Source organism: Muscardinus avellanarius (genome assembly GCF_963383645.1).
Source record: "Muscardinus avellanarius genome assembly, chromosome: 14".
Lineage (NCBI taxonomy): Eukaryota > Metazoa > Chordata > Mammalia > Rodentia > Gliridae > Muscardinus > Muscardinus avellanarius.
In genome coordinates, this window is record NC_137800.1 from 83,213,843 (window position 1) to 83,237,723 (window position 23,881).

The window sequence follows — 23,881 nt, forward strand, 5'->3', positions numbered from 1 at the left end:
TGGTGGCGCATGCTTGCAATCCCAGTACTTGAAAGGCTGAGACAGGAAGATTGCGCAGTTTCGAAGCCAGCCTCAGTTACTTAATTAGGCTCTCAGCAACTTGGTGAGACCTGTTTCCAATTAAATATAAAATAGGTCTGAGAGTATAGCTTGGAGATAGAAAGCCCCTGGATTTCATCCCCAGTTACACTACACACACACACACACACACACACACACACACACACACACACGTAGGGCTTTTGGAAAGTAATTGGATCACGAGGCCTGACTGTTACCAGATAGGGTCTAAGGAGCTCTTTCCAAGGAAGCAATGGGACCTCAACCCAACCCAGGAGGGTTCTTGACCTATGCTGCTGAAAGGAATTCCAGGATGCACTGAAAGCAAGGTGCAAGCAAAGATTTATTAAAATATGGCAAAGGTGTATATACCCATAGGCAGGGTTCAGGCAGACACCCCTCACCTGTAGAGAAGAGAAGAAAAGAGAAGAGAAGAGACACACTCAGGGCTGAGCTCCCTGACTATTTATATAATTTTCCTGAAAAGAAATGAGTAGCTTGCCAGAGATGTGTCTCTAAAATTCAAACCCCATGATGTTATGGCTTGGATATACCAGGTCCTCTGGAAAAGCTCATGTGTTAGCAGTACAGAGATGTTTAGAGGTAAAATAATTGAATCATGAGTGTTCTAATCTTATCAGTGGATAAACACATTGGTGGATGAATGGGTTTGTTGAGTGATAAGGTAGGCAGGTAGGATGTGACTAGGGGAGGTAGGTCACTGGGGATATGACCCTGGAGACTATATATATATCTGTCCCTTGTCCCTGCTCTCTGCTTTTTGACACCATGCTCTGAGCTCTGCAAACATGACCCAGCCTAAAATGGACAGGAACCTCTGAAACCTCCAGAAATGTGAGCAAATGAATATTTCTTCCTATACGTTGTGGTCATCGGGTATTTGGGGTCACAGCAGTAGGAAAGCTGATTAAAACCACAATCATTTGATGTTTGGGTTTCAGAATGTTTCTTCCTTGTCAAACAACCAGCCATAAATCAGTTTTGGGTTCACTGTATAAGTCTTTGAATCTGGTGATATTTAAAGTGATGATGGCTGGGCATGGTGCCACATGTCACTTCCAGTACTTGGAAGGCTGAGGCAGGGAGATCGCAGGTTTGTGGGCGGCCTCAGCAATTTATCAAGGCCCTAATGTAATTTAGTGAGACCTTGTTTCAAAGTAAAAAATATAAAATAGGACTGGTGGTGTAAATCAGTGGTAGAACATTGCTCGATTCAATCACCAGCACCACAAAAATAAACAAATGAATGAATAAAAAAGGTGATGATATGGTCAAGTGTGGTGTTGTACATTTGTAATCCCAGTACTTGAAAGGCTGAGACAGGAGGACCACAGATTCAAGGCCAGCCTCAGCAACTTAGGGAGACTTTCAGCAGCCTAGTGGAACCCTGTTTCAAAACGAAAAATAAAATGGGCTGGGGGTGTACCTTGGAGGTAGAATGCCTCTGGATTCAATCCCCAGACCCACAATCATCAATCAATCAATAAATGGATGATGTATCATTCCAATCAATCCAGTGCTGTGTATACACGGCTATAAGCTGTAATTTTTTATAAGTTTCTGAGGCTGCTGTGCCACCACCTCTGGCTCCACATCTGGCCTTAATACCTACAAGACAACTGGGCCAGCAGAAGAACCAGAGAGATTATATAGCAAACAATTTTGAAACTGCCCAATTCTAGATTTTTTTTAATTTTTTTACAGTACTAGAGACTGAATCCAGGGCTCACACATGCTAGACAGGCAACTCTATCACCACACCTTCAGGCCCTGCCCAACTCTAAATTAGCAACTGTTCTCAAACTGTTTAGTCTCAGAGCCCTTTATTTATACTTTTAAAAGTTATCAACAGCCCCAACCATTTTTCATATATGTGGGTTATATCAATCAACATTTACCATATTATTAAAACTAAGATAAATTTAAATATGTATTCATTGATCCACTAGAAATGAGTATATATTAACATAAATACATTTTATGAAAAAAATATGTATATATATTCTCTAAAACAAAAAATAACCCAGTGATATGAGTAACATTGTGTTGCATTTTTCCATTTTTGCAAATCTCCTTTCTGTCTGGCTTAATCTGATGCAGATGGGCTCTCACATCTAGTCTTGCTCTTATATTTGACCTGATGTCGTCTGTTGTTTTGGCTGAAGTATATGAAAAAATAATCTGGCCTCGCCCAGATACAGAGCAGGAAAAGGAGCATTTTGATTTCTTTTCAGATCATTGTAGGTATTCTTCTTTGATACAACACTAAAAATGTGACAAGTAGCCAGGCATGGTGGCTCACGTCTGTAATCCTAGCACTTGAGAGCCTGAGATAGGAGAATCTCAGGTTCGAAGCCAGCCTCAGCAATTTAGGGAGGCCCTCCACAACTTAATGAGACATTGTTTCCAAACTAAAAATAAAATAAAATAGAGCTGGGATAGAACTCAACTTATAGCCACACGCACACGCACACGCACGCGCACGCACACGCATACACACACGCTGTCGATTTCTTAAACTTTATTTGCAAATGGGATCTGAAACTATGTCTAAAAATATTTTAAGCTCTTTGGCAGAAATCAGAACAGTTTTTTTTTCCAGTTATGAGCCAGAAGTAACTATCTTCCAGTTGGTAAGCCATGCCATCTCTACCACAATGGCTCCACATTGCTGGTAGATGCCCAAAGCAGCCTTAGATAGTATGTAAAAATAGGTATAGTTGGTGTGCCAATAAAACTTTTATGTACAAAAACATTTTTTTTGTAATAGATGTTGACCTCTGCTCTAGTACACTAAATTCCGTTGATCTATCTTGCAGGAATGAGTGAATCTGACCACACAGATACCTTGTAAGGGTTTCAAGGACCCCTTGGAATCACTGGACTGAGAGAAAGAAAATCTTTCTTTCCATACTGGGTATTGAACCTAGGGACATTCTTCCTCTGAGATATGTCCCCAGACCTTTTAACTTTTTATTTTGAAACTGGGTCTCACTAAGTTGCTGAGGCTGACCTCAAACCTGTGACCTTGCCATCCTGTCGCAGCCTTGCAAGTAAGGGGATTATGGGTGTGTGCGACCAAGCCCCAAGCTAGACTGCACTTTGACAACTACTGCTCTCCTGTTTTTGTTATGAGATAATAAATCCTATTATTATTATTATTATTATTATTAGTAGTAGTAGTAGTAGTAGTAGTAGGATTTTCAGTACTGGGAATTCTACCCGGGGCCATTCTACCTCTGAGCTACACCCTCATCCTTATTTTATTTTATTTTTTTCATGGTCCTGGGGGTGGAACCCAGGGGCTTTCTACCTCCGGGCTATACTCCCAGACCTATTTTATATTTTATTTGGAAACAGGGTCTCACTAAGTAGCTGAGGCTGGCTTCGAACCTGTGTGATCCTCCTGTCTCAGCCTCCCAAGCGCGGGGATTACAAGCCTGCGCCACCACGCTCGGCCTATCATCCTTATTTTTTATTCTTTATTTTGAAACAGGGTCTCACTGAGTTACAAAGGGCCTCACTAAGTAGCTGAGGCTGGCTGTGAACCTGGATCCTCCTGTCTCAGCCTCCCAAGTACTGGGATTACAAGCGTGCGCCACCACGCCCGGCTTAAACCTCTCATTGTGAAGGCCACTTTGAGCTGGGTCTTTTGTTACTTGCGGTCCAAAGCCTCTTAGTTGATAAACTCCTGGGTGGTTTCACCAGCCAGAAACCTGCACGCTGGTGCCTGCTTTCTTGGGCCCTGGGAAGCAGCAACCCAACCACATTACCCAGCGGCCTGGTGTGCCAGTGGTGGAGTAGAAACAGCCAGATGCGTGTAATGTTAGTCAGGGTTCTCCAGAGACACTACCAAGAGAGTCGTGTATTCCTGGTGTATGGATTTATTGAGAAATTGGCTCACACAATCACAGAGGTTGTAAGTTCACAATAGACCATCAGCAACTGAAAAGCTAGTGAGTAGTAGTGATGTCTCAGTCCAAGAAGCCAGAATCCTGGGAGGCTGGAGGACCACCAGTACAGCCGCCAGGCAGAGGCCCAAGCCCCCAGGATCTGCTAGTTCAAATCCTGGAGGCCAAAGGCCAAAGGACCTGGGCTCTGATGCTTAAGAGCAAGAGCAGCAGGAGAAAAACACACTCTCCTTAGCTGAGTGTGGTGGAGGGCACCCACAATCCTGGTATTTGGGAGGCTGAGATGGGAGGATCACAGATTCGAGGCCAGCATCAGCAACTTAGTGAAACCCTGTTTTAAAGTAAAAAAATAAAAAGGGTTGAGGGTGCAGCTCAGAGGTAGAATGCTCCTGGGTTCAATCTCTAGTTCCAAAAACTGAAAAACAAAAAATATACTCTATCCAGTGAGGAAGAGAGAGGGGGGGGGAGGGGAGGGGAGGAGAAGAGAAGAGAAGAGAAGAGAAGAGAAGAGAAGAGAAGAGAGTTTTCTTCCCCCTTCACCCACTTTTCTGTCCATCTGGGCCTCCAGCCACCACATCCAGGTGGGTTGTCTCCATTCAGCTCACTGACCCACATGCCAGTCTCCTTTGGAAACTCTCTCCCAGACATGCTCACAAGTAAAGCTGTTGTTAGATCTCTAGGTGCCCCTCCATGCAGCCCATCTGACACCCTAAATTAGCCACTCCACATATTCATCCCCCAAATGTCCTAAGACAACCCAGAGCTCCCCACTAGCAAGAAACACTAGGGCCAGTGTTTATCTGGGTCTTGATACAGTCAACTTTCTTCCTCTTCTTCCTCCCAACAATCTAATAAAATCAACACATACTTTTTTAGATTTAGACTTTACTTGAATAGAAGCAAGTGAGTCTGTACATTGTGTTAATCTTTCTTTTTCTTTCTTTCTCTCTTTCTTTCTTTTGTATCATTTACTAAGCAACCCCCCTGGATATCAATATTCTATATTTAGTTTATGAACATCATAAAACAATCAACACTTCATAAAACAATGAATTGGCAACTGGGGAGTTCAAATGTCATCACATTTCCATGTTCTACTTTTATCATTTATTTTAAAAAATGATAAAAATAAATATGTATGGTGCTAGGCGCTGGGGGTACAAATATAGACCCCATTTCTGCCCCTAAGGATCATACAGGGAGGAGAGATCACCTTATCATGTAATTTTCATGCATTTCCACACTTGAGCCATGTATTCATGTTCTATTAGCACAAGTGTCAAAATATAAAATGCAGCTGGGCATAGTGGCATAAGCCTGGGATTCCAGCACTTGGGAGGCTGAGACAGGAGGCTCATAGGTAGGTTTGAGGACAGCCTCAGCACCCTAGCAAGACCCTCAGAAACTTGGTGAGAGCCTGTTTCAAAATTCAAATAAATAAATAAAAAGGGTTGGGGGCATAGCTTGAAGGTCGAATGCCCCTGAGTTCAATCCCTAATGCCAGTCCCCCAATATATACGTATATATAAGATGCCTAATTTTTAATTCTAATTATGCACAAATGGCCAGATGTGTATGTTTCGGTTGACTGAGTTATTTCCTCAAGGCTGAAAAAGAAGAACCACGTCGCGTCCCAGCAGTCTCGTGGTGTAATCTCCGGACAGCACATGCTCCTACGTCCGGCCACTGGAAGGGTCATCAGATAAAAATGTTCTTTTGAATGAGAAAAACAATTAAGCATTGAAAATGTGAGAACAAGAAAACACAAGATAACAATAGAACTTACCAGCTCGCTTTATAAAATGCACTTTTAACTGGTAGATTCAAAGGTAGCATTTCGGCCATATTCTCTCCCTTTCCGGACTGCATGATATTTGATATTTATAATGAGGTAATCAGAAACCGTAACAAATGAAATGATTTACTCTTAGCTGAAACTCTAGGTTCTTTATGAGGAAATCCATTTTATGTGCCAGGCCTAGAACCAGTCATTAACCCTTTCTTGGAGGGGAGTGGTTACTGGGAATTGAACTCAAGGACATTCTGTCTCCGAGATAAACCCCCAGACCTTTCTATTTTTTATTTTTGTTTTGAAACAAATTCTCAGTAGGCTGCTAAGAGCCTCACTACATTGCTGAGTCTGTCCTCAAACTTGGGATCCTCTGGTGTTAGTCTCCCAAGTATGGAGATTACAGGTAGGTGCCATCATGCCTGGCTATTCATAAATCCTTTCTGAGCCAGGTGTGTTGGTACACACTTGTAATCCCAGTACTTGGGAGGCTGAGATAGGAGATTGGCAGGTTTGTAGCCAGTCTTGACATCTTGTGAGGTCTTCTGCAACTTTGTGAGACCCCGCTTCAAAATATAGAATAAAAGCCAGGCATGGTGACACACACTTGTAATCCCAGCATTTGGGAGGTTGAGACAGGAGGATCATGGGTCGCAGACAGCCTCAGCTCCTTAGCGAGGACCTCCACAACTCAGTGAGACCCTGCTTCAAAATAAAAAATAAAATAAAAATAGGGCTGGGGGTGTAGCTCAGATATAGAATACCCCTGGGTTCCATCCCCAGGAGAGAGAGGGAGAGAGAGAGAGAGAGAGAGAGAGAGAGAGAGAGAGAGAGAGAGAAGAAGAAGAAGAAGAAGAAGAAGAAGAAGAAGAAGAAGAAGAAGAAGAAGGGAAGGAAAGAAAAGAGGAGAGGAGAGGAGAGGAGAGGAGAGGAGAGGAGAGGAGAGGAGAGGAGAGGAGAGGAGAGGAGAGGGGAGGGAGTGTGTGTGTGTCGGGCTGAGGATAGAAGGCAGAGGTAGAATGCCCCTGGGTTCAATTCCCAGTAATACACACACACACACACACACACACACACACACACACACACACACACACATCCTTTTTGAAAAACTTAAAATTTTAATGAAAACCCACAAATTAAAAGAATAATAGGGTCGTTCCTTGCATACCCTTCTTCTAACTTCAGCAATCATTAACATTTTTCCACATTTGCTGGTGTGTGTGTGTGTGTGTGTGTGTGTGTGTGTGTGTGTACACACTACATTTTTTGGAAGGTCTGAATTATTTGAAAGTAGATTACAGACATCACAGCACTTGACCCCTGTGTTCTGGCACACACCTTGTAAGGAGAAAGACATTATCTTATATAACCACGATGTCATTACCACACCCAAAAAATGTACCATGGGTATTCAATGGGATTGCCTAATATACCTGCTCTGGTGTCCTGAGAATCTGTGTTGGTGACGCCCTGCTGCCTGGGCACTGAGCCCTGTCTCTGCCCTGTCCCTGCCCTTTGTAGAATGCAAAGCCTGACACGGTGCTCTGTCAAATCTGGAGACTGTGCCAGGCACTTTCACTGGCCAGCTCAGACTCCTGGCAGCAAAAGCCTTCCCACACCTCTGTAATCAAGTCTGCTGTTCCCCTTGTTCGTGGGCCAGAGTGTAGAGAGGCTGAAGTGTCTTGACCTTGACCCATGGCCAGGCTCCAGCTGGCTGCTGGCACCTGAGAAGGCAAGTGAAGATGTAGTAAGCCAGGACCAGGCATTTCCAATTTGTCTTCCTGCATCATATTTCCCAGAAAAAAAAATGGCTTTTAGCAACACCTATGTGCTGGAATTTCATTAGTATTGATGCCACAAGAGAGCTGCTCCTAAAAGCTAAGTGCATTTCGACTTCTTGGTAAAGGGAACAGAAAATGCTTTGAATGGACGAAGATCAAATTGTTGAAAACATTGGAGGTAGCGCATGCCTGTAATTCCAGTACTAGGGAGGCTGAGACAGGAGGATTGCAGGTTTGAGGGCAGTGTGTGGTAACTTAGCCAGATCCTGTTTCAAAAAAAAAAAAAAAATCCTAAAATAGGGCTGGGAAGCCGGGCGTGGTGGCGCATACTTGTAATTCCAGCATTTGGGAGGCTGAGACAGGAGGATTCTGGTTCAAGGACAGCCTCAGCTACTTAGTGAGGCCCTTTGCAACTCAGTGAGACCTTGTTTCAAAATAAAGAATGAGCTGAGTTTGAGTGTGGTGGCGCACGCTTGTAATCCCCACACTTGGAGGCTGAGACAGGAGGATCACACAGGTTTGAAGCCAGCCTCAGCTACTTAGTGAGGCTCTCAAATACTTAATGAGACCTTGTTTCCAAATAAAATATAAAATAGGTCTGGGAGTATAGCCCGGAGGTAGAAAGCCTCTGGATTCCACTCCCAGTACCACCACCACCACCAAAAAAAAAAAAAAAAAAAAAAAAAGAATGAAAAATAGGGCTGGGGGTGTAGTTCAGAGATAGAATGTCCCTCAGTTCTGTCCTCAATACTGAAAAAAAAAAAAAAAAGGGCTAGAAGTGTTGCTCAAAGATGGAGCATCTGCCGGGCGTGGTGGCGCACACTTGTAATCCCCGCGCTTGGGAGACAGAGACAGGAGGATTGGGCAGGTTCGAAACCAGCCTTGTTGGCTCAAGAGACCCTGTTTCCAAATAAAAATATAAAAATTGGTCTGGGAGTGTAGCCTGGAGGTAGAAGGGCTTCCAGGAACCCCAGTACCACCCAAAAAAAATAAAAAATAAAAAAATACATATATATATATATGGAGCATTCATCCCTGGGTTCAATCCCCAACACACACACACACACACACACACACACACACACACACACACACACTGAGTTGCTATGCACCTCCTTCTCCCTGCTCACCTCCCTGCTTGGTCTAAGCCTGCCCTCTGCAGCAGGGCCTAAATTTTTTAGGGCCATGCAGCCATCTGCAGTGATCAGTACGGGTTGGAACATAATAATCAAAGACCTCGTAATTTGATTATTATGTAAGGATTTATTATAAAAGGATGAACAGATTCTGTGACACAGAATGCCAGCCCTGGTCCCTGCCCTGGCCACACATAGGTCCGAGGACTGGTGAGGAGTCTGCAGAGCCCTTTGCCCACGCGTGGGGGTGGGGCAGAGATGCTGGCATCTCTCCACGCGGAGACTCGCGTGAATCCAGGGGAAGACTCCTTGCTGCAAGGACAAAAAGCCCGAGAGACAAGGGGGGAGCGGGGAAAGGGCGGATAAAAATAGACACAGGCTCAGTGGTCTGACAAGCAAGCTTCTCAATGAATCTGGCCCTTCAGTGAGTGGGAATGCCTTCATTTGAATATAGAATCCCACAGGCGAGCTTTTGGGCTGTCTGTTTTCGCCACATTGACACCCTGACAAAGGGCTACAGCACGGTGAATGCAGGAAACGAGGGGGTGAGTAGACATTGGCTGCATTCCCCCTTCCTCCCGGTTTCTGCAGACAGTCCTGGAGGCTGGATGCTGGTTGCCTAGGAAACGGCTTGGATGTGAAACTCCAGAAAATGTGCTGTCGCTGGCAGGAGATGCAACTGCTGATTTTTTTTTTTTTTTTCCTGGTATTGTGTGATGCTGGAGGCCATTTTAACCCATTTGAGCTGGTTTCCTTACATGTAAAAAAAAAAAAAAAGGATGATTTTTTGGGTGTGTGCATGTGTGTGCGTGAAGCGGTACCATAGTCGGACATAGAACCCAGGAAGTACTCAGTGTGGATTTCCTCCTACTCACCCCGCTAGCATTCTGCTTTCAATAGACACTATTGGATAAATAGAACACAGACATGATGTAAAAGAAACCAGTTTTGGTAATGAATAAAAGCTTAATTCAATTTTTATAACTAGAATGATATTTTAAGTTCAGGTTGTAGTATCAGATGATATAGCGTTTGCAAAGTGAAAAATTATTTAAAATGATTTTTTACTTTGCTGCCTTAGATTCTCTTTGAGTAAGCAGAGGTTCATGGTGTGGGTTAAAGTTTCTCAGAAAGAGCACCCCTTTTTTCTCCTCCTAAGTCCAGACCCAAATGCAAGATGGATGTGGGGAGTAACACAGTATAGTGGGATGAATACTAATGAAATCCCTATTATAGACCTGTGTATCTTGTGTGTGTGTGTGTGTGTGTGTGTGTGTGTGTGTGTGTGTGTGTATTTTGTGACACTGGGGATGAAACCCAGGGGCATTCTACCTCCCTGCTACACAACCAGCCCTATTTTTTTATTCTTTATTTTGAAACAGGGTCTCACTGAGTTGCAAATGGGCCTCACTAAATAGTAGCCGAGGCTGTCTGCAAACCGTAGTCCTCCTGTCACAACCTCCCAAATGCTGGGATTACAAGCGTGCACCACCATGCTCAGCTTGTGCGTCCTTTCAGTGCCACTCGTCTACACTGGAAAGACTCCACACTCCAATAACAGGCAGTGGTGGGCTGCTGTGCCTTAGCCCCAGTCAGGGCTGAGTCCCCCCAGCCACGCTGTAGCATGTCACGGATGATCCCGTGCCTCAATGTGGGACATCTCTGAAGGGCTGTCCTGGCTTCCCAAAGGACACTTGTGATGGTGTGGTCAGAGGTCACGCACTGTACACATTCCTAGAGACCTCTCTGATGTTCATGTCATCACCAAAAATACTCAGACTATAAACCGGAAAATCCATCAAACTGCCACGGTCACCCTTGTGCTTCTCCATCGAAAGATGCCCGAGGCCCAGCATAAATGATCCTTCTCACCTAGCTAAAATCTTGGTTTCTCCATCTAGTTTAGCATTCAATGATAATACTTATTTAATTAATAACAATTATTATTGTTACAGTCTTGGAGTGACTTACTATTTGGGGAGAATTGTCCCCGGGGACCCCGGCTAGGCTCCCCGGGTTTCTTCCCCATAACCACGGGTTCTCGTCCCACTCAGGACAGAGGTACACTGGTCAGGACTCTTGCAGAAGATTTAAATGAGTTTATTAAAAAGAAAGAAATACAGAAGACAGTTACAGCCCCATGCTACCCAGGGATAGCATGAGGGGGTGGCCCGAATGAAGTCACCAGAATACAAAACACGAAACAGCTTTTATAGATACGAAATCCTCCATCTTGCTGTCCTACGTAATTTTATAACATAGCTGAGTCCGTCCCCTTAATTTTCCCGCCTAACTCTCGGTTTATGCCCAGGTTTCTCCTTTCACGAAGGTCAATTCCCTCCTCCCATCCTCTTAACTAGATATCAGCTATTATGTAAACCTGTGTTTAGAATGTGAAAGTCCTAGCTCCCCTCCTCTTTCCACTAGCTAATTGCTTTTAGCGAGGGTACTTGCCATGACCAAGTCCTGACTTGCCCTTTCCTCTTACAACTCTGAGTTTCATCTTCTGTGACCCAATTTTTGAAAAAAAATATGAATAATCAGAGCTTCATTCTCAAATCTTCCTAGGCCATTCCTAATATTGGCACAATTATTATTGTATTAGAGATAGAATACAGGGCATTCTATCTCTGAACTACATCCTAGCCCTTCTTATTTTTATCTTATGAAACAGAGTCTCACTAAGTTCCTGGGGATCTTTCTACATTGCTGAGGCTGTCCTTGAACCTGCAATCCTCCTGTCCCAGCTTCCCAAGTATTGGGATTATAGGCCTGTGCTTAGTATTATTCTGTTATATTCTATGTACACCTCTCTGTAAATGTCTTATCATTAAGGACCGCGAATACCCGTCAGTCTAACCACATGCTTAACATGTGGTGTCGATGGCTCTGTAGGCACAGCCAGGCCATGAGGGCCAGCCCCCTCAAGCTACTCTCAGCCTGGCGATGAAGGCTACTCCATCTGTGAGAGCACTGCACACAAGATTTCTATGGGTCTGCAACAAGGGAGGAACGACCAGGTGTTCACAGACACTCCTCCATACCCACTACTCTGGCCTTGCCAAACCTTAGTCGGTCTTTACCCTACTGAAAACCCCCGCACTTTGGCTTGCACTCCAGGGCACACTGTCCGTCCTAACAGCTCCCTTTCAGAATCTGCTGTCTACAGAGAACAATATTCCCCGTGGAAGTGGCCTGATCTTCCAACTTGCTTCTCCATAGGTTTGGCTCCCCTGACCACACAAGTCATGTAAGTCCTGCTCAAAATCCCTGGATTTTGGATGCTTGCGGATTATTGAGACCACAGCATTCTCCCAGTTGCAAGAGTCTTTTTAGTTAGTTTCTCCTTATCTAAGTCTAGATTTGTTTTTATCTGGTCATAGGGTCAGGGACACAAGGGTCTTAGGTAAATTCTCTTAATGTGGGCACCATCTAGGTATGATGATAGGCGACATGCCTGGTCTTTTTTCCATCTCTGAGTCAGCAGGTGACAGGCTCGGGGGGAGCTAGAAATCCAGGCTGCGGGGGGAAAAAGAGAGAGTAGCAGATATGGCACCTGGTTGTGGACAGGCACCTGTTCAAGCCTGTCTCTCCACCCCCTTTCCTGCCGCAGGTTCACAATGGAATTTACACTGTATACCCAGGTCTCCCAGGACTATCCAAGAGCCCCCGCCCCCAGGACCCTGCCTACTACCATCGCCTGCCCACATTGCAGGGTCAGTACCTGGAGTTCCATGGCATAAACCTGTGTTGGCTGTTGAAAGTTTTCCGGGGTCTGTGCCAGGAGCCCAGGAGTCCTGGAGGCAGCCACAGGGGCGGGGCCACCTGAGCCTGGGTCCTGCCGGGTCCATCCATCAGGATGCAGTGACCTTTAGCCTTGCCCACCGTGTCAGCCCCCCTTACCCCTCCTCCAGGGCCCCTCCCAGCCCTTCAGTTCCTGGCCATAAGATGGCTGATCCTTTGTGGATTTTCAAGCCCCTTTGGCGCTCTAGCTGCAGCAAATAGGGCCCAGCAGCTCTCTGGTCTCTGTCTAGGAATCAACTGACCAGATGGCTTCGTGAAAGCACTCCAGGCCATGTGACTCCTTTTCCGGTTCAGTTTTGGGAGGTCATCAGTGATGAGCATGGCATCGACCCCACCGGCAGTTACCATGGAGACAGTGACTTGCAGCTGGAGAGAATCAACGTGTACTATAATGAAGCAGCGGGTGAGTGTGGATGTCAGCCTTGCTGTGCCTGGCAGGGCACAGAAGTGCCCTAAGAGCATGCCCAGGTCAAAAACAAAAATAATGCTTTCTACATACACATTTAAAGCACCAGCTGCAAAAAAAAAAAAAAAAAAAAATGCAGTTAAAGATTCCTTAATCCTCTTGCATGTCGACATGACTAAGCGTGCTCCGTATCTCCATTTTCTTTTTCCTCCCTTTGTCTCAAATGCTGAGTTTTCTGCGCTGAGTTCTGTCGTGAGAGCCGCTCAGGGCATGGCCAGCCCAGGATTTCTTTGCCAAGCGCAGGTCTGAGTGAGCTCTTGTTTCCACAGGCAACAAGTACGTGCCTCACCTGGTCTCTTTCAGGTCCCCCTGGGTTCCCTCGCCTCCCGCAGCGCAAGCGCCTTTCACGCAGCCGCCAGACCTTTTTTCCTTCCCGGCTCCATTACCCACAATCCTTCTGGGCCCTCCCAGGATCTACACCATCCTCACAGCCTCAAATCCTCATCTCAGGGGCTGCTTCTAGGGGACCCGAACTAAGTCACTGACCAAAGAAGAACTCAAGTACAGCCAACCTCCCGATCCATCAGAGGATTCACCCAACCTCAGATCAAAAATATTTGAGGAAAGCATCTCATCTGTATTCAACACGGACGGACTCTCTTCTTGTCATTACTTCCTAAATAATGTAGTAAGCCAGGCCTGGTGGCACACACCTGTAATCCCAGTACTTGGAGGGCTGAGACAGGAGGATCACAGGTTCAAAGCCAGCCTCAGCAATTTAGCAAGGCTCTCAGCAACTTAGCGAGACCTTGTTTCAAAAAAAAAAAAAAAAAATAGCCTGGGGGTGTAGCTCAGAGAGGTAGAATGTCCCTGGGCTCAATTCCTAGCCCCCCACCCCCAACAGAACAACTCTTTACACAACTTCCACACCATATGATGTATTTTAAGCAATCCTGAAATCACTTAAAGTATACCAAAAATTGTGTTAAGTTCCAAATAAGTATTTTTATGTACTTTTATTGGTGCACTGTAGTCTCACATCATAATATGGTTCAGAGATATTACACCATTCTATATAAGGGACTTGAACATCTGCAGCTTAGGATATTCGTGGGGGCCCTGGAACCAGTTCCCCATGGATTTTAAGGGACGACTACTAGTTTTCTATTGCTGTGTAACATGTCACAGCAAAACCAGCAACAAAAGCCAGGTGTGGTGGTGCACTCTTGTAATCCAGCATTTGGGAGGCTGAGACAGGAGGATCTGGGTTCGCGGGCAGCCTCAGCTACTTAGTGGGGCCCCTTGCAACTCAGTGAGACTCTGTTTTAAAGTAAAGCATAAAATAGGGCTGGGGGTGTCGCTTGGAGGTAGAATGTTCCTGGGTTCTATCCCCAGTCCCTCAAATAAAAATCAGCAGCCAAAAATCTCATTTGGCAGTGTTTGGGGACCAGGAGTCGGGTGGGCATGGAGTACCCTCTGCCCTGGGCCTCCCATGGCTGGCCAGCTGGGGCCACATGGTCGTCTGAAGCTCGGGGGCTGCTCTCTTGCCTGTGTGTGCTCTATGAGAGTCACAGTTCTTCACAGTTGTAGGTGTGAGGTCCCTATTTTCTTGTTGGCTATTTGAGAGGCTGTTCCCACTCTTTATTTATTTATTTATTTTAGTTCAATATTTGGGCATTAAACCCAAAGGCATTTTATGTCTGAACTACTTCCCTGGTTCTTTTAAATTTTTTAATTTTTTTTTTTTTTTTTGGTGGTACTGGGGTTCCTGGAAGCCCTTCTACCTCTGGGCTACACTCCCAGACCTATTTTATTTTTGGAAACAGGGTCTCTTAAGCCAGCGAGGCTGGCTTCGAACCTGCAGGATCCTCCTGTCTCCGCCTCCCAAGCACGGGGATTACAAGTGTGCGCCACCACGCCCGGCATGGCTCTCTATATTTCAAGCACATCTTCCCCTTGGCATTTCCTGAGTTTGGTGGTGTTTGTTTATTCTTCTTAGTGCAAAGACTGTTCTAGAGAGAACACTTTAGGTCTTGCTAGTAGTGACGGGCATGGTGGGGCAATGCTTGCAGCAGAGGCTAAAACACTGGCATCATGGGCGGGGCGCTGGCAGCGTCCAGAATGCCTGGGAAGGGACTCCATTGAAGACCCCCCCCCCCAGGGCCCAGCTCTCCCCTTTCCATTTGTAGCCATTTGCTGCAAACCTCCTCCCCACACACTTTCAGCAGAGGGTAGAATTATCAGTCTCTGCACAATCTAGCTGGCTTCTTTGCCACGGGAGGAAAAAGTTGACATCAACCTTTCTGTGATTGCCATTTGTCCTGAAAATAAAACCGGACAGTTTGTGGGCCTGGAGTTTCTGGGAGAAATGATCTGTGCTCTTCTGGTATTGGTTCGGCCCAATGGACGGCAGTGTGGTCAGCTCCACCCAAATTCCTTGGCAACACAGATGTTGGTGAAAGGTAGAAAAGAAAAAAAGCCTGTGTTAAAAAAAAATAGGGAGTCAGAAGGTTGGAAAGTGTGGGAAGCAGCACCTCCTGGAATCAGCCAGGCTCCTGCCCCGGGAGTGTGGGGGCCAGATCTGCCCTGTGTGGTGCCAGAGCCACCCATGGACCCACAGATGCTCGGGGCTTGGGTTTGGGAAGGAACAGTCAAATGATTCCTCTACTCATCGCTGAGGAGTGATGCTGCTCGTTTATGTTTTGAAACAGGGTCTCGCTAGGTTGTTGAAGTTGGTCCTGAGCCTCTGAGTCTCCTGTCTCAGCCTCCCAAGTACTGGGATTATAGCCGTGCTGCACCATGCCTGGCCGGGGTTGATATTCTAAAAGCCAATTAAATTGAGTCCGGGTTTATACTTTAGGTAATCTTTTTTTTTTTTTTTTGGTGGTACTGGGGTTCCTGGAAGCCCGTCTATCTCCGGACTACACTCCCAGACCTATTTTTTTATTTTTGGAAACAGGGTCTCCTAAGCCAGCACGGCTGGCTTCGAACCTGCGCGATCCTCCTGTCTCTGCCTCCCAAGCGCGGGGATTACAAGCGTGCGCCACCACGCCCGGCTAGGTAATCTTTTTAAACATGTGCTTTAAACACAATTCCTTCATCTTCATAGATGCTTTTATTAGGCAGTAACAGGTGAGGTTGCATTGGATGGATTTATGGGAAAGAGAAATTGTGGGTGACTAGTTACTTGGGCCTTTTTTAAGGGCCTCAACAAAGGATGTAAAACTGTCCCATAAAAAACAGAGACTAGGATTACAGGCGTGATGGCGAACACCTGTAGTCCTGGTACTTCAGAGGCGGAGGCAGGAGGATCACAGGTTCAGGGCCTCTGTGTGGTAATTTAGTGAGACCCTGTCTCAAAATAATAATTTAAAAAAAAGGTGGAGTGTAATTCAGAGGTAGAGCACCCTTGAGTTTAATCCCCAGTAGCACATAACACACACACACACACACACACACACACACACACACACACACACACGGCAATCTGATTTCCAGGAGTGTTCTTGGGTTTTCATTATTCTGCAAAATTTCAGGACCCTGGTAATCAGATTGGGGAAGTCTATTTAAACAAGATTGTATCAGTCGCCTATAGAGAGGTTGTCAATTAACACTACTCCTTTACTGGCCATGTTTTCACTAGAACATTCTCAACAAGAACACTTCCTGTTGGAGTTCTCCGAGGGCACGCACTCTCTAGACTGGTGTGTGTGTGTGTGTGTGTGTGTGTGTGTGTGTGTGTGCGCGCGCGCGCGCTGGGATCAAACCCAGGACCTTGTGTGTGCTAAGCAAGCGCTCTACCACTGAGCTATATCCACAGCCCTCCAGCCTGGATTCTGTCATCGCCACCCACAATGCTTTTAGGGCTAGGGTGATGACGCCCAAACAGACTGTATGGCTGGCCTCACGTCTAAAGCAGAATGACATGTGGCTGTAGGGCATCTGTGCCCCTTGGCATCATCTGCTCAACTGCAGTGCAAAACTGCTCCCTTTCAGAGGCAAAGAAAAATAAATACGGGAGAGCACGTGGGGAGGAAAAGCAAATGTCTCTCTCCAAAGCTCTTCTGAGGCCTATTGAAGGGAAGGGGGAGAAGTAGCTGGCTGCGTTTCCTCTGGTTATTATCGGCTCCGCGCTGTACACAACAGCACTGCTTTGTGACAGCGCGGTGGGTTTGGGAATTTATCCTGGAGAGGAGAACAGGAACACACAGCCCTCAGATGAGTCACCTTGGGCAGGGCAGGCATTATTTGAACATCTGCGTGTGTGTTTCTCTGATTATATACTCTTAGACATTGGGGCGGGCGCCGTGGGGAGGGAGACCTGGATCCAGGAGCAGGCAGAACCGGAAGAGCACTTGCTGCCCGTGGTCCTCGGTGCCCGCGCCCGCCCTAGGAAATACCACCGTTTACCCATTCACTGTGTGTACACTCAACATCTAGAGTGTATCCAGTGCCCTCTTTCTCACAATGTAACACAAAGAGCTTTCCTCTTTTTCAGATATGGTAATGCAGGCTCAGAGAGGTGAGGTGACTCATTAAAGGTCAGTTAGAAGGCCTCAGAGCGGCTCCCTCCATGGGGTGACCAAGTGCTATAAGGGCAAGCAATCTAAGGGCTCCTGCTAGGGGGGTCCCTGTCCCTAGTATCCCTCCTTCCAGGTGGTCCCATCCTCTGCTCCTATTGAACTTAAATTTCCACTGTGAATGAGTCAACAAAGGGCACAGGCAATTACCCCCAGAAGAATCTTTGTGAACCTGGAATCAGAGACCTGACCTGGAGCGGGGCCATTTCTGGGGAGGTGCTAGAAGGCCCCGGCTGATGGTGGAGAGCTAAGGTGTGGAACTGGAGGCAGAAATGGGGAGAAGGTGGAGGCCAAGCCCTGGGGTCCTGGGAAGAGCCTCGGTGTGACAGGCCATCCATGAGGCAGGGGCCCAGCAGCCTGTGGAGGGAGAGAGGCAGAGGAGAGGTCCAGCACAGCCATGGCCACCTGGACAGGAGGACCAGGCCTGTCTACATGCGGGGGGACCCTGGAGGCTTGGCTTCCTAAAGCAGGGCTGATGAAAATATACGGAAGGCCAAGAGACTGCTCATGGATGACCATGACTGCTTTGTAGTCCCACCTTTGATACAGACCGACTTTAAATATGGCAAGTTGGATTCATATTTATAATGACCGCATCACCCTGGGCTTTATGGAAGCATTTTTGCTCCATAAACCCCCTTGCATAGAGAGCTTCTCATTTCCTGTTCACAATGCTGGCTCTGGGGCACCTATAATTATTATCATTTTTATATTTGGAGAAACTGACTCCAGAGAGGAAAAGGTGGAGGCCCCTGTTCACCTGCTCATGGGTAATGATAATCTTGGAGACTAATTAAGGTTGGGGCTGACCTCATCCTGCACAAAGCTTTGAAACTCATCTGGGCCATTGCCAGGTGAGTGGAAAGAAGACAGATTCCTTCACTTACTAGCTTTGTGGCCAGCCAGGTCTTTCAGCCTCACTTTCTAACCTGTGAAATTAGGGTGGTAATAATGTGTATCCCAGAACAGCTGTGGTCAATAGAAACGTGATGTGAGGGGTGATCAGGAGCCATGTCTGCAACTTTAAATTTCTCTAGTTTTCAGCCAGGCGTGGTGGGGCACACTTGTAAACCCCCCCCCCCCCCCGCAGGTTTGAAGCCAGCCTCTCTGGCTTAAGAGACCCTGTTTCCAAATAAAAATATAAAAATAGGTCTGGGAGTGTTGTCCGGAGGTAGAAGGGCTTCCAGGAACCCCAGTACCACCACTAAAAATCAATCAATCAATCAATCAATCAATCAATCTAGTTTTCACAAGTTAAAAGATGTGAAATGGATGGCCAAAAGTTTTCATTCTGCACAATAAATCCAAACACCATCATTTTGATTTGTAATCACTATTTAAAAATTTATAGCCATCTCAATTCAGACGCCTTACCTTCAGGTGCTAGTGGCTACCGAACTGGGCGGTGCAGTCTGTAAGGTTTAGGTGACTTCATCTCACATCTGTAAGGTATGTAAGACGCAAGACGACACGGGCTGACACATCAATGTGGCTCTTATAAACCTCCTCTCGTCCCTTTGACTCTCCCTTAAACACACACATGCATACACACGCAGGATTTTCACGTGTAAGAGGCCTTTACAAGGACCCAAGAGCCTAGAGCAGACGCGTGACAAGCCCTACACGTTTCCTAGCCCCTCCCCGACCGACCATCGTATCGTCCTTACTTGTAGAGATGAAAAGCCGCCCACTCTGCCATCCTTTCTATTCTTGACATCTGCCCATCACCTCCCCCCGGAGCCCCTCTCCCTCCCTACACTGCTCCCTTCGGGGAATTTATATTAACCACCAATTCCCACCCAGAGCAAGGGGCAGAGAGTCCAGGACCCAGGATGCAGAAGCCCAAGGCAAGCAGCTGGAGAAAATAACCCCAAAGAAACAGGTCTTCAGTTCTGGGCTCCCAAGTCCAAAAGGGAACTCCAGGTCTGTTCCCCGCCCAGCCGAGGCGAGACAGTGGGCGGGGCAGCTCTTCCCAGAGATTCCGGGACCCAGGTCTCCAGCCCAGGTCCAGAGTGGGCGGGGTGCTGCGGTGCTGCAGTAAGGCTGAAGGACCCAGACAGGGGTGCGAGGCGCCCCTGGGTGGGGAAGCTACGGCCGGCGGCTGGGCCCGAGGCCAGGGCACCGCCCTTGTCCACCGGACGCCAGCGCTGGGCACCCTCCCCGCCCCGGCGGCGGGAGCACCGAGCCGGAGCGCCCCCGCACCTCGCACCGCGCCCCAGCTCCCCCTCGCGGTGCCGCAGTCTCCGCCGCGCCGCCGCCGCCCCGCCCACCATGACGTCACCGCGGGCTGGGCGGGGGCCCGGCATATAAAAGCCGCTGCCCCGGGACCGCCGCAGGTCTCTGCGCTGCTCTGCCCTTCGGTCCACGCCGCGCGTACCGCTCCGAGGGCCAGCGCCTCCACCCGCTTCGCAGCCGGCACCATGCGCGAGATCGTGCACATCCAGGCGGGCCAGTGCGGCAACCAGATCGGCGCCAAGGTGGGCGCGCTGCCGGGGAGGGGACGGGCGGGGCCGCGGGCCTGGAGGGGGCGGGCGGGGACCAGGGTGGGAACTGGGGGGCCTTCTGTTCCCCGGCTGGTCAGCTGGGGCGTTCTGCGACCAGGCTGCCGGGCGGGGCGGGGAGCCCCAAACCGGCCACGATGCTCGCGGAGACGCAGCTGAGTGTGCCATTGATTAAGGCCTTTTCAGTTTCCTTGGGACCCGAGTCTTCTAAAGGGCGCAGTTGGCATTCCCCTGAGTATATTCGCTTCTGAAATTTGGATCGGGACTATGGTCATACGCTTCCATCCGTAGCTCCTTGTGAAATGTCATTTGTATATTTTTGTTTGAATGAAAAAAAATTGCAGTGTCATTGGGCTGACAGATGCTACAGAGGCTTTTCTTTGGGTCATACAGAGGAGGATGTTAGATAAATTCTATTAATACGGGCTCTGTCTAGACATGATGACATAGAACAGGATGGGATTTTGCGTCTGCCATGCGGCAGGTGACTGCGTCGGGAGGGGGCTGCACATCTCGGGGAGGCAGCAGGGGCCTGGCGCGTAGCTGTGGGTGGGCGCCCCTACAAGGACATGGTCTCTTTCAAAACCGCCATATTGCCCACCCAGGCCTCCCCGCCCCCTTTCCTGCTGCAAATTCACAATGGATTCTACCGTATCCATTGATGGCCAGCTTCTTCCTCTGCCGCCCAGGCGCCCTCCCTGGGTCGTGCCTTTTACCACTGCCCACACATTCTTGCCAGGGTCCGTGCCCGGAGGCCAATATGTAGGTCAGTGGCATGAACCTGCGCTGTTGAAAGCTTTCCGGGGTCTATGCCAGGAGCCCAGGATCCCTGGAGGCAGCCACAGGGGCGGGGCCACCTGATCCTGGGTCCTGCCGGGTCCATCCATCAGGATGCAGTGACATTCAGCCTTGCCCACGGGGTCAGCCTCCCCACACTGCTTGCTAGAAGGGGACCTGGTGTGCCCTCCTCCAGAGCCCCTCCCAGCCCTTCAGTCCCTGACCATAAGATGGCTGATGCTCTGCGGATTCCCAAGCCCCTCTGCCCCACCTTCAATAAATAAGAAGCCAACAGCTCTCTGGTCTGTCTAGGACTCAAGTGTCTGACCAGATGGCTGCCGTTCCAAGGCCATCCTTTGTGACAATTAGCATTCCAGGCCACATGATTCCTTTTCCGTTTCAGTTTTGGGAGGTCATCAGTGATGAGCATGGCATCGACCCCACCGGCAGTTACCATGGAGACAGTGACTTGCAGCTGGAGAGAATCAACGTGTACTATAATGAAGCAGCGGGTGAGTGTGGATGTCAGCCTTGCTGTGCCTGGCAGGGCACAGAAGTGCCCTAAGAGCATGCCCAGGTCAAAAACAAAAATAATGCTTTCTACATACACATTTAAAGCACCAGCTGCAAAAAAAAAAAAAATGCAGTTAAAGATTCCTTAATCCTCTTGCATGTCGACATGACTAAGCGTGCTCCGTATCTCCATTTTCTTTTTCCTCCCTTTGTCTCAAATGCTGAGTTTTCTGCGCTGAGTTCTGTCGTGAGAGCCGCTCAGGGCATGGCCGGCCCAGGATTTCTTTGCCAAGCGCAGGTCTGAGTGAGCTCTTGTTTCCACAGGCAACAAGTACGTGCCTCGGGCCATCCTGGTGGACCTGGAGCCCGGCACGATGGACTCGGTGAGGTCGGGACCCTTCGGCCAGATCTTCAGGCCAGACAACTTTGTGTTCGGTATGTGCTCAGGCCCTGGGAGCTAGCCACGAGACTCACCTTCCCGACAGCCACGCACTCCCCAGTTCTCGGTGTCCAGTGCCCAGGGGAGACCCTGCCCACAGACAGCGGCATCTCTGTCTGTCTCTGGATGGCCCAGGGGTCAAGGGCAGCCTGCAAGGCTACGGCAGCACCCCATCCTAGAGCAGCCTGTGAAAGGAAAGAAGAAGCCCTTTGCAACTCAGGGAGACCCTGTTACAAAATAAAAGTTTAAAAAGTAGGGCTGGGGGTAGACGCCCCTGGGTCCCATCCCCAGTATTGTGCGCGCATGCGTGTGCGCGCACACACACAAAAGATCAAGGAACGCTTCCAACAGGGGCTCATAGGCTGCGGGTGATTTCAAAGGTCCAGCGACCAGGTAACCACTTCAAGGCATGACAGGCCAGAGGTGTAGACAGCTGGTCAGATTCCCTCCTCTCTTCTGATCATCTCATGCCTTCCTTTTGGCCTGCTTAATTGCACCTAATTAGAGTAGTCACAGAATGTTCTGTGCTCTTAATTTTAGAAGCAGCTGGGTTTTAATTGTCTCCTCTTCCTCAGTTTGCTTCTTTTCATTTAGTATAATTCCCCTGGGTTTTTGAGGGTCTCTGATACATTGAAATTTTTTAGGTAACAAAAGTATATCTAAAAGAGAAGAATCTGCTGCTCAAAGACCAGTCCCATCTTCTCCCCCACAGTGCAAATAACAGAGTCCAGAATTCCTTATGTGCCTCTGTCTTACCTTCTCTTTGCCCCCGGCAGGCCAGAGCGGTGCGGGAAACAACTGGGCCAAGGGCCACTACACGGAGGGGGCCGAGCTGGTGGACTCGGTCCTGGACGTGGTGCGGAAAGAGTCAGAGAGCTGTGACTGCCTGCAGGGCTTCCAGCTGACCCACTCGCTGGGCGGCGGCACGGGCTCGGGCATGGGCACCCTGCTCATCAGCAAGATCCGCGAGGAGTACCCAGACCGCATCATGAACACCTTCAGCGTCATGCCCTCACCCAAGGTGTCGGACACCGTGGTGGAGCCCTACAACGCCACCCTGTCCGTCCACCAGCTGGTGGAGAACACAGACGAGACCTACTCCATTGACAATGAGGCCCTGTATGACATCTGCTTCCGCACGCTCAAGCTGACCACCCCCACATACGGCGACCTCAACCACCTGGTGTCGGCCACCATGAGCGGGGTCACCACCTGCCTGCGCTTCCCGGGCCAGCTCAACGCCGACCTGCGCAAGCTGGCCGTCAACATGGTGCCCTTCCCACGCCTGCACTTCTTCATGCCCGGCTTCGCGCCCCTGACCAGCCGGGGCAGCCAGCAGTACCGCGCCCTGACCGTGCCCGAGCTCACCCAGCAGATGTTCGACTCCAAGAACATGATGGCCGCCTGCGACCCCCGCCACGGCCGCTACCTGACCGTGGCCGCCATCTTCCGGGGCCGCATGTCCATGAAGGAGGTGGACGAGCAGATGCTGAACGTGCAGAACAAGAACAGCAGCTACTTCGTGGAGTGGATCCCCAACAACGTGAAGACGGCCGTGTGCGACATCCCGCCCCGCGGCCTCAAGATGTCGGCCACCTTCATCGGCAACAGCACGGCCATCCAGGAGCTGTTCAAGCGCATCTCGGAGCAGTTCACGGCCATGTTCCGGCGCAAGGCCTTCCTGCACTGGTACACGGGCGAGGGCATGGACGAGATGGAGTTCACCGAGGCCGAGAGCAACATGAACGACCTGGTGTCCGAGTACCAGCAGTACCAGGACGCCACGGCCGATGAACAGGGGGAGTTCGAGGAGGAGGAGGGCGAGGATGAGGCTTAGGAACTTCTCCAGTGAATCGTGCATCCTTAGTGACCTTCTGTTGTCCTCCAGCATGGTCTTTCTATTTGTATACTATGGTGCTCAGTTTTGCCTCCGTCAGAAATTCACTGTTGATGTAATAATGTGGATCTCCTCTAAAGATGACAGTATTGTCTGTTAAGATATCTATACTAATAAAAAAGCATGTATTAAAACCTGTGGCCCTTATTGTCCCTGCAGATAATTTTTATACTCTCTCAGTATTTTTGAGATATAAGGTTTCAAAGTTTTATCTTAATGGCCATGTAGGACTCCTGACGCAGTGTTGCTTGTGTTTTTGTTCTGGG

At 48.5% G+C, this 23,881-nt stretch overlaps 1 protein-coding gene across 5 annotated transcripts; it reads left to right on the forward strand.

The window, feature by feature from the left end:
• Positions 1-19,908: 19,908 nt before the first annotated feature.
• LOC308273009 (tubulin beta-2A chain) lies at positions 19,909-23,555 on the forward strand (the record flags this gene model as incomplete). 5 transcript variants are annotated; one of them, XM_080710092.1, is made up of 4 exons in its annotated part: positions 19,909-19,965; positions 21,170-21,278; positions 21,604-21,714; positions 22,495-23,555. In XM_080710092.1, the coding sequence occupies 4 exons, from the start codon at positions 19,909-19,911 to the stop codon at positions 23,553-23,555; spliced, it is 1,338 nt and encodes a 445-aa protein (XP_080566218.1). The 5 variants fall into 5 exon arrangements, with proteins under 5 accessions (XP_080566218.1, XP_080566219.1, XP_080566220.1 ...); XM_080710093.1 differs by having other exon boundaries at positions 21,170-21,215; XM_080710094.1 differs by lacking the exon at positions 21,604-21,714.
• Positions 23,556-23,881: the final 326 nt, after the last annotated feature.